Here is a 14,311-nt window from a genome sequence, read left to right as displayed (position 1 = left end):
AGCATCGATGAGCAGATACCACGTAAAAGAGAAATGCGCACTGAAATCAAGAGATTTTTAATTAGAACACGTCGTAGAAATTTGCTGAAATTTTCAGCACTTGTAGTGAGCATGCTTAAATGGAAAATGGCATAAGAATGTGCTCGAAAAATAGATCGTTGTAAATTAAATTTGATATCTACATAAAAAACGAACAACTTATTAAAACTTCATATTTCTGCTCTTTGTAAATGCTGAGTTTGGTTGCATTTAGAGACTGTTTTTCCTCAATACACAAAAGAACTCACATTTATAGGGTATAACAAGTAAGCACATCAAATTTTCAGAACGAGTTCATAGAGTACTTACATACGTCAGGAAGATGGTGCGTGCTGAAGTTCGTCATTGTTTTGCAGGGTATATGAAAGGGAATGCCCAAGAAACATATTGCTGAAATTGAATTAAATGAAAAGCGAAAGCCATCCAAATAATAAAAGGGAAACGCGCAAAACAAAACCAACAACAAAAATAATACAATAAAAAGGAAAGGAAGAAAAAATATCACCCACTTCCGTTGCAGGTAGTTTTGAGTTTTGTTTTTGTCTTTTTTGCGGAACAGGTAGCAACTATTTTGCATACAGTCGAGGATCAGATCAGTGTAGAGCAAGGACATCCATCCTGAGCGGAAGTGATTCTTTTTGATTGTAAAATCTGAGGGAATGCGGAATTAGAATTATCATACAAAACGAATTCGCTTTCATTTTTATTAATTTGCTTGACAAATAAAGAAAACTTAATATTGAACACATATAAAACTTATCTTTTAAATGTTAATTAACCAGCTTTAATGTATGGTTTATTAGATTACAAATTAAAGAATGAAAAAAATAATACAAATTATTGATTAAAAATTAATAAATAAGTTATTTATTTATATTATATAATTAAACATTACATTACATTATCATTGATTTTCTATAGTAGTAACAAATAAAAATTTGTCATGATTTTGAAATTTAGCAAAAAAAAAAAGAATACTTCTTTAAAAAATGATTAATATATTGTGCTTATTTAAAAAAAAATTATATATTATTTAGTTATTTATTAACTGAAGAAACTGCACGAATAATGGAAACAGTGTTCTATAACATCACAGATAAAGAAATGCAGGGGACCTAGAAATTAAAAAGAAAATATAATAACAGATCAAAAAAAAAAACATTGAATTATATGAACACATCACAGATCATGAATTTATATTCTAAAATTTTTCGAAAAGAAACAAATAATAATCATCCTTTAAATTGATATATAATATCATTTATTTATTCATATATTCATATATTATATTTTATTTTTGTCAAATTTAATAAATTCTTAAAATACGTAAAACGAAAAAAAAAACTTAAAATTAAAAGTTGCAATTAAAAGATGAAAAATTTTGTATTTATGTTTAATCTGGAAAATCGTTTGCTTAGAAATAATGATTATTGGTTAAGCATTAAAATTTTAACTTAAAATTACAAATTGGTAATAAAATATGTTAAATTTGGGATATATGTTTAAATTTGCTTCAAACAATGATTTTTATACCCGCTACCCATAGGGTAGAAGGGTATTATAACTTTGTGCCGGCAGGAAATGTATGTAACAGGCAGAAGGAGGCATCTCCGACCCTATAAAGTATATATATTCTTGATCAGCGTCAACAGCCGAGACGATCTAGCCATGTCCGTCTGTCCGTCTGTGTGTCTGTCCGTCTGTCCGTCTGTGTGTCCGTCTGTCCGTATGAACACCTAGATCTCAGAGACTATAAGAGATAGAGCTATAATTTTTTTTCGTCAGCATTTGTTATGTTTGCACGCAGATCAAGTTTGTTTCAAATTTTTGCCACGCCCACTTCCGCCCCCGCAAATCAAAAAAAATCGAATAACAAGCGTAAATTTAAAGCTAGAGCTGAATTTTGGTATATACTATAATTACTATAGTAGTTATGATTCCTGAAAATTTGGTTGCGATCAGATAAAAATTGTGGAAGTTATTAAAGAAATACTTTTGTATGGGCAAAAACGCCCACTTACTAGGGGTCTGAGTTGCTTTGGCCGACAATCTGGTACATTGTGCCGTCTATGGTATATTTTGAATGGTGTGCTGTATCGGTATACCAAACATACCATTTGGTATATTTTTAGTATTTTTTTAGTATTTTCGGTATATTTTGAAAATAATACCACAATATTTTGCCCTTATTAAAAATGGGTAGCGGGTATCTCACAGTCGAGCACACTCGACTGTAACTTTCTTACTTGTTTAGCTTAAAAAAAAAGTTGCAAATAAAAGATTTGCAATTTTGTATTCATGTTTAAATTTAATGCGGAAATGTAGCTCAGTGAATAATTACTATAATTTTTGGTAAAGTTCGAAAATAAAAGTTGTAAGTGAAGCCAAGTCGAAGGTAAATGAATTAAGCAATGTTTTGTTAGTAAATCAAATTAGAAATTAACACAAAGAAGAGTTTGTGTACTTACGTTGCGTAGACAATAACAAAATGATTATAGAACGAATTTGATTTGCAAATGCAAATTGAATCGAACGCGCATACACTTGACCTCACTTACGGCTCGAAAGCAGAGTCCAGCTGGAGTCCGGGCTGAGTATAATTACCCCAGAGCTCAGCAGAGGAAAGCACACAGTTGAGCTCGTGCAGCAGTTGGAAACGCGTCGTGGGGCCAGCGAGTAGACACAAAAAGTGAAAAGAACGAAAGTGAAAGAACGAAAGATCCTCAAAGAAGGAAAAAAAAGGAAAGAAAGGAATATTTTCGAAGAAGGATGTCGGTGGAAACGGTGCAGGAGACGCTGCAGCAGGCGACCAGTGCCGGTGGCTTTGGATTGAATCCACTGCTCACCGGTCTCGTTGGCACCCTGGTTGTGATGGCCCTCTACGAGTATTGGCATCGCAACACCCGCGAATACAAGATGGTCGCCAATATCCCTACGCCACCCACATTACCGCTGTTGGGACAGGCTCACTTGGTGGTCGGTTTGAGTAATGCGGACATCTTGGCTGTCGGACTGGGTTATCTGAACAAATATGGCGAAACGATGAAGGCTTGGCTGGGCAATGTGTTGCTCGTCTTCCTCACCAATCCCAATGATATTGAGTTGATCCTGAGCGGACATCAGCATCTGACCAAGGCTGAGGAATATAGATATTTCAAGCCCTGGTTCGGTGATGGTTTGCTCATCAGTAACGGTCATCATTGGCGCCATCATCGCAAGATGATTGCCCCAACGTTCCATCAGAGCATCCTCAAGAGCTTTGTGCCCACCTTCGTCGAACACTCGAAGGCGGTGTCCGCTCGCATGGGCAAGGAGGCGGGCAAGACGTTCGATGTCCACGATTACATGTCCCAAACGACTGTCGACATTCTGCTCTCCACGGCGATGGGTGTGAAGAAGCTGCCCGAGGGCAACAAGAGTTTCGAATACGCTCAGGCTGTGGTCGATATGTGCGACATCATCCACAAGCGTCAGGTGAAGCTGCTGTATCGCTTGGACTCGATCTACAAGTTCACCAAGCTGCGTGAGAAGGGCGATCGCATGATGAACATCATTTTGGGTATGACCCGGAATGTGGTGAAGGATCGCAAGGATAATTTCCAGCCCGAAGCACGCGCCATTGTCGAGGAGGTCGAACAGACGCAGTCCGTGAAGCAACCGGCGGAGGGATTACGCGACGATCTGGATGACATCGATGAGAACGATGTGGGTGCCAAGCGTCGGTTGGCGCTGCTCGATGCCATGGTTGAGATGGCCAAGAATCCCGATATCGAGTGGAATGAAAAGGATATTATGGATGAGGTGAATACGATCATGTTCGAGGGACACGACACCACATCGGCTGGCTCCAGCTTTGCCCTCTGCATGATGGGCATCCACAAGGACATCCAGGAGCGTGTCTTTGCCGAACAGAAGGCCATCTTTGGCGATCAAATGCAACGCGATTGCACCTTTGCCGATACCATGGAAATGAAATACCTGGAGCGTGTCATCCTCGAAACCTTGCGGTTGTATCCTCCAGTACCCGTGATTGCTCGTCGTCTCGATCACGATGTGAAGCTCACAAGCGGTCCCTATACGGTGCCCAAGGGTACCACGGTCGCTGTGCTCCAATATTGTGTGCATCGTCGTGCCGATATCTATCCCAATCCGACCAAATTCGATCCCGATAACTTCCTGCCCGAACGCATGGCAAATCGTCATTACTACAGCTTCATTCCCTTCAGCGCTGGGCCACGCAGTTGTGTGGGTCGCAAGTATGCCATGCTGAAGCTGAAGGTCCTGCTTTCGACGGTGGTGCGCAATTTCATTGTCCACTCGAACGAAACGGAGGCGGACTTTAAGCTTCAGGCTGATATCATTCTGAAGCTCGAGAATGGTTTCAACATCTCGTTGGAGCAGCGTAAATATCCCACAGTCGCGTAGAGCCCTCACAGTCTGTACATTTCCCCTGTACATGACTCCCTGACGAACCCGTTTAACGAACCACGCTCCAAATCAGTCAATCGAAAGCCCCTCAATTCATTAGCCAAAGAGTCAACGAAACGAGGAACTAACATACAATAAACACGCATTTTTAAAACATTTTTTTTTTTGGAGATGGATGAAGTGGACAAAACAACAAAAACCTTTGAGCAAGACTCAAAGTTTTGCTTAGTTTTCGTGTTTTTTTTTGTTTGGTATACACGGTGTATATCTCTATTCCTATATGCTATATCGTTTATTAGAGAAACTTAGTTAGTAGTGTGATTTTTTTTTTATTGTGTGCTTATAATATCCATTGTTTTTAGTATTTATTAAGTCACATGGTTTAGACGAAACCCAAAAATAATGAAAAATATATGATGAATGCAAAGGTGGCCACAAGTGCTACAAAAATATAAAGAAATCAATGTGTTTGCTTTTTATTGACAGCTAAATTTAAATATTTTCTATTAAAAATGCAATATAGATTGCTAGTTTTCATAATTTTTCAAATTTCAGATAAATTTGTCACTGCCAGTCGAATCTAACCTCAAACTGCATTTTTATTGATCAAAAATATGAAGAAATCAATGTGTTTGCTTTTTATTGACAGCTAAATTTAAAAATGTTCTATTAAAAATTGCTAGTTTTCATAATTTTTCAAATTTCAGATAAATTTGTCACTGCCAGTCGAACCTAACCTCAAACTGCATTTTCATTGATCATTGCCGGCCTCTTTGCTTATCAGAGATGCTAACAAACCCATTAAAGAGTTTTCGATTTCGTTCCTTTTTGTTGTTTTGTTAAATACATTTCGTCTAGAACACGCGACAGGTTCCGAAAGGATGTCAAGCGAAACCGTGGCAAAAGAAGGGGTTTGAGGTTAGGTTACTCGGTTACCCGGGGCGGCAATTGCAATAAAAAGCAAAACGAATGTACAAACTTCCGGCCGAGGGGCAACACACACACAGGTAATAAATGGTTATAAAAAATGAAATTGCTAAGGATCTTCAAATATGTCGGGGTATTTGCCTAGCGCAAAAAAGGACAATGACCAAACAGAAAAAAAAAAATGTATAAAAACGTTTGGCGGCGTGACGCCGTTTGAGTGTGTGTGTGTACGAACCTGCTCGTTGTTGTCCTTTTTTGGCCGCGCTGCACCCCCTTCATTAATCTTGTTAGCAGCGGGCGAAAAAAAAAGGAAGTTGCAGCTGAAACCGAAAGGATTTCCGTTTCGTAATACGATGCTGGAGTCTGGAAAATTGGATAAGAGTAATATACTATGTATATAATGTGCACACACACATGTGCTTAAAAGTGAAAGCCGACACACTAAAACACAAAAACACCCACAGAAACACACAAACACACACACACATACAGTCATGATCGCAAATATGCATATCGATAAGCGATACACTTGGCCGTCGATTTCAGGTTCCAATGTTCGCATAACATTTTTGCATGCGTGATTAAACGTTCACAATATGCTAACAATGGCATTTGCATTTGTCACAATCGTCGCCGATAACCTCGTCGATTAATCGCATTACTTAAGCGCTTGCCCCAAAAAAAAACACGCAAATGTTCACATGAAATGAGGTGTCAACTTAAGTTAGTGAAAGGTACAGCATAATGCTAACAAATATGCACATTCTGCAAAGTCCATGTCGCTTGCAAATGGGATCAAGGACAAAGGGGCATAAATATTTTGACGTTGCATTTGCAGATTGCGGCGCATTAACGCACTAACTGCATTCAATGGGGCTGGGCAAAGGAGGAGCATGGTCAGCGCTAGGAGCAGCAGTAACATTGATCAATGTTAAGCTTGAGTCTGTGACGTCACAGCTCACACAATGCACGCCCACAAGTGTGAATGCCAAAATAGGATAATGCAGCATCAAAGCGAGACAACAGCTGTCAGCTTTGTCACTGCTAGTAGTCACAATTAGACAAAGTGAGATAGCAGCTTCGCGCTTCTGCTTAACAGACCGTTAACATTCGCTCGGTAATTAAATGTAGACGTTAGTTGCATCGCTAATTTTTTCGCGAAGTGCGCCAAATTGTTAGTTTACGCGGCAAATGCTATATTATGTTTTTTTTTCTGGTGAAATAAGTGTGCAATGTGTGGTGAATAAGATAAAGCATCGAGTAAAAATTCACTTATACGCTGCGCGAAAGTTTATTAATTATGAAAATCAAGTGCATCGCGACAATGACCTTAGAAGCACCCGCAAAAGAAAAAATGGCGATCGCGCGTGCAGCTGAAAAATGCAAATTGCGTCCGGGTTTTTAGTTAAAGTATTGCGCCTGATTATCGTAAAGTGCTTTGCATACGTTTGTAGTATGTAAATACTCAAGTGTTGCTTTTTAAATCGTTTGCTATGCAATTTGCAATTGGCAGCGGAGCCCCAGCAACAACTACAACAACGGATTGCGGGGCAATATGGCTGCCGAGTTACCCAGCAAACGTTTTGTGATTCCAGTTAGTGGTCGCTAATTAAGTCATTTATTGCGCAACCCAATAAACATTTTTCGTGCGCGTCCCGGTTAAGAGCAGTGATAGCTTCGTCGCTTCGAATGTCAAAGTGAAAAGTGATGGCATTTTTTTTATATGTATATTTTTTTTTAAAGTGCATAATAATGTGTTATGTGTGTATTGGAGTGAGAATGCAGTGTTTTCGGGAAAGTGTTTTAGATCACAAGAAAAATATTGTGATTTATTTATTTTTTTTATTTTTTTTTTGCGATTTTTTTTGTTTTAGTGTTGTGCTGTGATTTCAGTCTGTGTACAAAAGAAGAGTATAAAGTTATAATGCAGTGTGTTGGCGAAAGTGCTTTGATCACAAGAAAAATAGCGTGATCTATTTTTTTTATTTTTTTTGCGATTTTTTTTTTAATTGTGTTAGTGTTGTGATGTGATGTCATTGCGTGTATCAAAAAGTATAAAGTTAAAATGCAGTGTGTTGGCGAAAGTGCTTTAGATCACAAGAAAAAAATTGTGATTCGTTTTTTTAAATTTTTTTTTGTTTAAATGTATAAAGTGATAGTGCAATGTGTTGGTGAAAGTGCAAAGTGAAGTGAAAGATCAAAAGAAATCTATTGATCTATTATTATTTTTTTTTTTTAAATATTTTTTCTTTTTTTTGTTTGTTTTAATATTGCGATGTGAGTTCAGTGCGTGTATCAATAAAAAGTGTATGAAATGAATATATAATCGGTCGGTTATTTGGTATTCGGTGAAATGTGAAAATCGGATCGCGAAATGCATTTACATAAATCGGTCGGTTATACGTAAAATCGGATCGGGGAATGCATTTAAATCGGTCGGTAAAATCATCAAATCGGATCGCGAAATGCGTTTCAATCGGAAATCTCCCATAAAGAGAAATTCATTGAGACCCTGTGTGAGTTTCACTTTTACAAAATTCTTATACACAATGAATGTAGATAGAGTTCTAAGAGTTTACTCATTATTATTCTTATTATTACAGAGTGCATTATTTGCTTGTTGGGCCAATGATTGAGCTGTTTCCGGGCATTTATTGTCATAGTAACATAATTGTCAGCTCTTAGCAGTGCATGTGGAGCGACCTCACACATTGCTATATTTGGCAAATCTCAAGATCTGCACAATACTTGCCATTGCTTCGAGGAATGTGCTGAATAAGAACAGAACGAGAACGAGAATGAGAACATCTCAATCAATGCAGCAAATGCAAACGCTGCCTGGAGAGTTCGTCTTCAAGCCAACTGTCAAAACTGTGTTGGTCAGACAATTGAGTTGAGTTGATGACTCAATGTTTGTCCTTTTAGGCCGCCACCCTGGGTGCAATAGTCAAAACAAGGAGCAGCGTGCACACACGTGGATTGTGGGTTGAATTTACCATCATCCAAGTGACAAACATGTGCAGCCAGAGTTCTAATTTTTGGAGATGGAGGAGCACGAGAAATAGTAACAAAAAACAGATGTTTGCCTTATGTGTTTGTTTTTTTGTCTCTTCGAAAATTATGTAAATGAGTTTCTAGCTCATGAATGGAACTCGACAAAAATCGTCTTTCACAACGGAATGCTCTTGATTATGCGAAGATCGCTGGGGCTTAGGTTAACCGCAGTCACGACCAAAGCAAAGAAAATAATTCTACGTATGCTAAGCGGGTTTTTTCTTTTTTTTGTTGGTTTTTGGAAAGTGTTAAACCCCGCCCCGTTCTTGTACTCCTGCTGAGTGCGGAGTACGATTGTTGTAACCTGCTGCAGAGACAGAAAGAGCTGAGTGACCTGGTTTAAGCGCTTAAGGACTTAGGCACAAAGCGCACACTTAAGTGCCTCATTGTCCAGTGAAGTGCAGCCACTCGAGGATTCTTAAGTTGCGGCTATATCGAGCATACATATATCGGTTATATCGGCTTAGTGCTTAAGCCATTCACCAAATCGTTTAATTGACACCGCAAAACCAACAAAAAGGATTTCAAACCCAAGATCAGTTGCAAGACGCAAGGTTTAACTTCGAGCCGAGGCAAACCGCATTCATGAATGAAAACTACTTACAACTTGCGCTTACTACAAAACAAGGCCAAGATTTCTCTCCGGCTTAAGCGTCTTAGAAAATTATGTGGTAAGTGCTTCAATATATCTCTTTTTTTATATCCGAATTTTGTATGCAAATTTATCTCAATATGTCTGATTTTTATATTAGAATTCTCTTTTTTATGCAAATTATCTTATGTGCTGTCTAATTAACTAAATTGAATTATATGAATCTCTGAGCTATATAAATGTTTCTTATTATTACTATTCCATATACTTTTTTTTTAAGAATATGAAGTTATTAGCTGTTTCGCAATTTTATGATATTGCAATTTTACTATTTCTGTAGATTCTGAATAGATTAGTTGCCATTTTTCAATTAATTTTAATCAGAATTTTAGAAGAAGAATTTGGAAGTAATTCTCAATCGCTTCATGATATTCAGCATATCATATTCTATACTATATTATACGAAGTTTTGAGTTGTGTATGTATATACTCTAGAATGGATGTTTCTTATTATTGCAATTATATATTATAAATTTTGGAAATGTAGTCGCTATTATAAACATATAAATTCGCAATTTTTCCACTTGTTGCCATATTCTTTATTTTAATTATATGATATTTTTATGGGAATATAAGGAATAACTTTAGTGGAAAAAATTCTTAATCGCTTCAGCAGTATTTCTTTTTCAATGAAGCTACTTCAATACTTTTGCTATATTGTTGACAATCACTTCTCCATCATATTTTAAATATCACATTTAAAATTTAAAAGATAAATCAATAAATACAGTTAAGTATCGTCTTTCGGTAGTGCTCTCGATATAATTAAATCACGTGTTTTGAGCTCAAACAGAGGATCTGTTGATTTTAAGATTAGTTGCCACTTTATCTTAATTATATTTTTATAGAAATATAATGCAGAATTTTAGTGAAAGAGATTCTCTTTTTCGCTTCAGCAGTAGTTTTTTTTTCCAATGAAGCTACTTCTATACTTTTGCTATATTGTATATTATATTATATCACTACTTCTTCATAGTTGATATAACAGATTTCAATTATAAGATAAATTTATACATACATACATATATTGTTGATAATCATTTCTTCTTAACTTAGTTTAAATGTCAGATTTATACAATAAGAGATAAATCTATAAATACAGTTAAGTATCGTCTTCTCGATATAATTGAAGCACGTGTTTTGAGCTCAAACAGAGGATCTGTTGATTTTAAGATTAGTTGCCACTTTATCTTAATTATATTTTTATGGAAATATAATGCAGAATTTTAGTGGAAGAGATTCTCTTTTTAGCTTCAGAAGTAGTTCTTTTCCAATGAAGCTACTTCTATACTTTTGCTATATTGTATATTATATTATATCACTACTTCTTCATAGTAGATATAAAAGATTTCAATTATAAGATAAATTTATAAATACATACATATATTGTTGATAATCATTTCTTCTTAGTTTAAATGCCAGATTTATACCATAAGAGATAAATCTATAAATACAGTTAAGTATCGTCTTCTCGATATAATTGACGCGCGTGTTTTGAACTCCGACAGAGGATCAATGAGGAGCACCTGGAGCGTAACGCAATATGCGCAGGATCTGGCGACAATGTGAAGAATGCCAAACGAACACAAGGCGATTGAAATTGAAGCAGGCTGGCTTGGCGCACACGCCAAGTGTGTGTGCACATGGATGGATAATGAGTTATTACATGAAATGATTTATGAATATTCAATGGTTGACATGATGCGCCCTGCTGGGCGTGTCCGCAACGGCAGCGGCAACGGCAAGCGGGGGCAGCACCTAACTGTATTCAGCTTACAAGCTGAATCTGCGAACCGAGAATGAAACCGAATATAGCGGCAAAAAGGACGCAGCCGGTGTAAAGAGCACGAGTTGAGGGCAACTGTGGGGAAAGGGAATCAGAATCAGAATCTGGCGTAAGCCTTTAGCTCATTACAAAAGGACATAACGGAGCAGGAATCAAATTGATTTTTTGACAGCCAACGGGAAACGCAAAATACGAAATACGAGAGCTCAGAAATCGAAGGTGAGATCAGAAAGGAGAGAGAGAAAAAGAGATGAAGGGCGTGTCGCATTACCTGGTCCAATATTTAATAAGCATAACGGTGCCCCGAGGCTTAGGATTTTCACTCATAACGGCGCTGCGCTGCTGAACAGTTAGTTTTATATATAGCAAAAACAATATGCGAGGCACCCACAAGGGTGCACGAGTCCTAGACAAACACACCTGGAACATTGCAACGGGCGGGGATCAGAGCCCTAGAATCTTGCTCTGGACCTGAACTGACTGACTGACTGACTGACTGACTGAGTGTCTGAATGGGGGTTGTAGGCGCTTCTCGAGTCTCTTTCTCTGTTGGTTGCAGCCACAGGCACTCGTATTACCCAATTCGAGTCCAAGAACGGGCGCTGCAGATGCAATTGAAGATGCAACTGCCGCATTGTTTTGCCACATCAGCATCTTCCCTGGTCGTTTCTTACCTTCTTCGTTGATTTTCTTTTTTTTTTTTTTTACCTCAGGCTATAAGTATTTATGACTGTGTGTGTGTATGTGTGAGTGTTTGTAGATAATTTTGCATCATCTCCGCTTTGGCGGGCTTTGTCTTGTGCCCCGAGCGCCAGGCCAAACGGCAGCTGCATGCGCGGGCGCAGGCGCAGGACACACAGTTGACGGCAGAGAGAGAGAGAGAGGACGGCGAGAGGACGGAGAGAGGACGCAAGAGCACATAAAGGAAACGACATGCAATTAACACTGACTCTAATGGTCTACTAAGAGTCTGCAGCCGCCAAAGATTTAATGTATTACGTTGAATACGGTTTTAATAGTGAAATTGTTGTAGAAATTTCGGGGATTCTGAAATTGTCCCTCAATAAATTCAAAAAGGTTGAAGAAGGTTTATATAGCGAAATTGTTGTAGAAATTTCGTGGATCCCGATATTCAATGTATTATTTAGGGTCTAAATGAGATAATAGTCTTAAAAGTTCGTGAATTTATGAAGAGAAAATTTTCTGGATGAGATCTAAATTTTTTACGGTCTAAATTTTATAATGCTCTTTAAAATTCGTGAATTTACTAAGATAATATTTTCTGAATGAAATCTTTACGGTCTAAATTTAATAATGCTCTTTAAAATTCGTGAATTTACTAAGATAATATTTTCTGAATGAAATCTTTACGGTCTACATTTTTTAATAGTCTTTAAAATTCGTGAATTTAGTCCTGATTTACATCTAAATTATATAAAAGTCTTCAAAATTCGTGAATTTATATATTAAGGGAATATTTTTTGAATAAGATCTTTATGGTCCGCATTTTATAATAGTCTTTCAAATTTGTGAATTTACTAAGAGAATATATTCTTGATAAGAGTTTAACGGTCCACATTGTATAATAGTCTTTAAAATTCGTGAATTTAGTCCCGATTTACATCTAAATTATGTAAGAATCTTTGAAATGCGAGAATTTATTAAGAGAATATTTTCTGAATGATATCCTTAACGTTTTATAATAGTCTTTAAAATTCCTGACAATTCCTGAAACAAATTTTCTTAATTATATCCTAATTATATTCAACTAATTTTGGAAGTCGTAAGAGAAAAACAATAAAGTTCTTGATAGATTCGATTTAATGATAAATCATTTTCATGCAAAGGAGTTTCTATAAATTTCTATTCCTATAGTTAATGAAGTCCAGAAACCATATATTGATCGTTTTTCGTATTACAAACACCACATTTAAATTTGTTATGCTCTCAATAACATACGATTTAATAGTTTTCCTTCGCATTTTCATTCTAATGCTAATCGTACTTATCGTGTACTGCATTTTTCCCATCTCTTCACATTGATAATCTCTGGCCTTATAAACTCTGCCATCATCAATTAGCCCCTCGTTACCCTGAAGCTTTGCATAGAACTTGCATAGAGATTTTCCGCATGTGAAAATTCATTGCGGTTACAAAAACCAAAAATGGGAAAAACACTTGCAACGATTCCCATGGACATTCCCACGTTTGTTCGGGTTGTTTTGGCCTGTGCTGTGCTATGCTATGTTGTCATTTATCAGGACATGGCAGGCACAGAGACACACACACGGGGGGCGACTCGACACTCATTTGAATAAAAGCAAAAGTAACGTGCGCTCAAGCGCAGTGCCTTGTACCTTACCGTCTCTCATGGCAACAGAGCACGAGAGGTGGAGAAAAACACAACTTCCCAACCCAGCCCGAATTCCTAGCGATCGCTTATGCAAATGTTGCTATATTCTAGGAGAGAGAAAGAAAGAGAGAGAGAGAGAGAGAGTCCTGTGTGTCCTTGCATGGTTCGCCGCTTATGAAAATGAACATGATATGCTGATTTAATTCCTCGTTTTTTGTTTTCCCTATTCTCTACTCCCTGCTCTTGTCCATTGTACTGGGGATGGGACGCTCTAACTAAGACCCCTTGGCCCATAGAGCACACACATCGGCACACAACGGCGTATAACATATGGCTCTGGAAACTGTCCTCTGACTGTCGTATCTATCCCCGTCTATAGGTGTGTTTAATGCTAATGACAGTGCATGTTTCATTGTCATTAAACGTACCACACTACAGCAGAAAAAAACGTTTTTTAAAAACATAAAACCGTTAAAACATTTGAAAATTTAACGATTCCTTGATGGCATCAGTTCACGGGAAAAGTTCTTTATAGACTTTTAATTCAGGCAAATTTTCAGTGAAGCTCTACAAAAATTCGGAATGAAAATAGTTCAGGTTCTTTTGCATCTTTTATATAACTTGAACGATGTCGGCTTAGTGAAGCCAGATTTTGTCTACATACAATATGAATTGCAGTGCTTGTGATTTCTGTAAATTCAGATAAAAATTGTAGAAGTTTTTTAAGGAATAGGTTTATATGGGGAAAAATGCCTTCTTACTACAGATCTTAGTTGCTTCAGCTGACAATTTGGTATATTATGGCATATTTTGAATGTACTATATCATAATACCAAATATAGACTTTGGTATATTTTTAGTATTTAACGCTCTTTGGTATATTTTAAATTCAGTACTATATGAATATACCAAATATAGCACTCAGTATATTTTAGTATTTTGCGGTATATTTTAAGAATAATACCGCACTGTTTTGCTCTTATTCAAAATGATTAGCGGATTCTTACTTATTTCGAATTCCCTTATGTGACTTTACACGCCCTCGAACGTTGATCAAATTCTTCAACTTCTG

The 14,311-nt window shown here is 37.1% G+C and overlaps 2 protein-coding genes and 1 long non-coding RNA gene across 3 annotated transcripts in view; 2 read left to right on the top strand and 1 right to left on the bottom strand.

Moving 5' to 3' along the window:
- LOC133847805 (ubiquitin-conjugating enzyme E2 H) overlaps positions 1-14,311 on the bottom strand; it is a 158,371-nt gene that overhangs the window by 21,928 nt on the left and 122,132 nt on the right. The window lies entirely within an intron of this gene.
- On the top strand, positions 2,663-4,927 carry LOC133847790 (cytochrome P450 4g1). Its single transcript, XM_062283014.1, has one exon. It carries the CDS (start codon positions 2,809-2,811, stop codon positions 4,462-4,464), a length of 1,656 nt encoding a protein of 551 aa, XP_062138998.1. The 5' UTR covers positions 2,663-2,808; the 3' UTR covers positions 4,465-4,927.
- The window catches only part of LOC133848277 (uncharacterized), a 79,588-nt gene continuing 72,952 nt past the window's right edge, over positions 7,676-14,311 (top strand). The window contains exons 1-2 of the long non-coding RNA XR_009895245.1: positions 7,676-7,910; positions 7,998-9,119. This is a non-coding gene — a long non-coding RNA (uncharacterized LOC133848277). The remainder of the gene's footprint in view (positions 7,911-7,997; positions 9,120-14,311) is intronic.

The sequence above is a fragment of the Drosophila sulfurigaster genome, chromosome X (assembly GCF_023558435.1).
Source record: "Drosophila sulfurigaster albostrigata strain 15112-1811.04 chromosome X, ASM2355843v2, whole genome shotgun sequence".
In the NCBI taxonomy this organism is placed as follows: Eukaryota; Metazoa; Arthropoda; class Insecta; order Diptera; family Drosophilidae; genus Drosophila; species Drosophila sulfurigaster.
Note: the sequence above shows the minus strand (reverse complement) of the source record. Positions and strands in the feature narration are given on the sequence as shown.

Excerpts from the sequence above, each read along its gene's own strand:
- LOC133847790 (XM_062283014.1), top strand. The coding sequence starts at position 2,809 with ATGTCGGTGGAAACGGTGCAGGAGACGCTGCAGCAGGCGACCAGTGCC.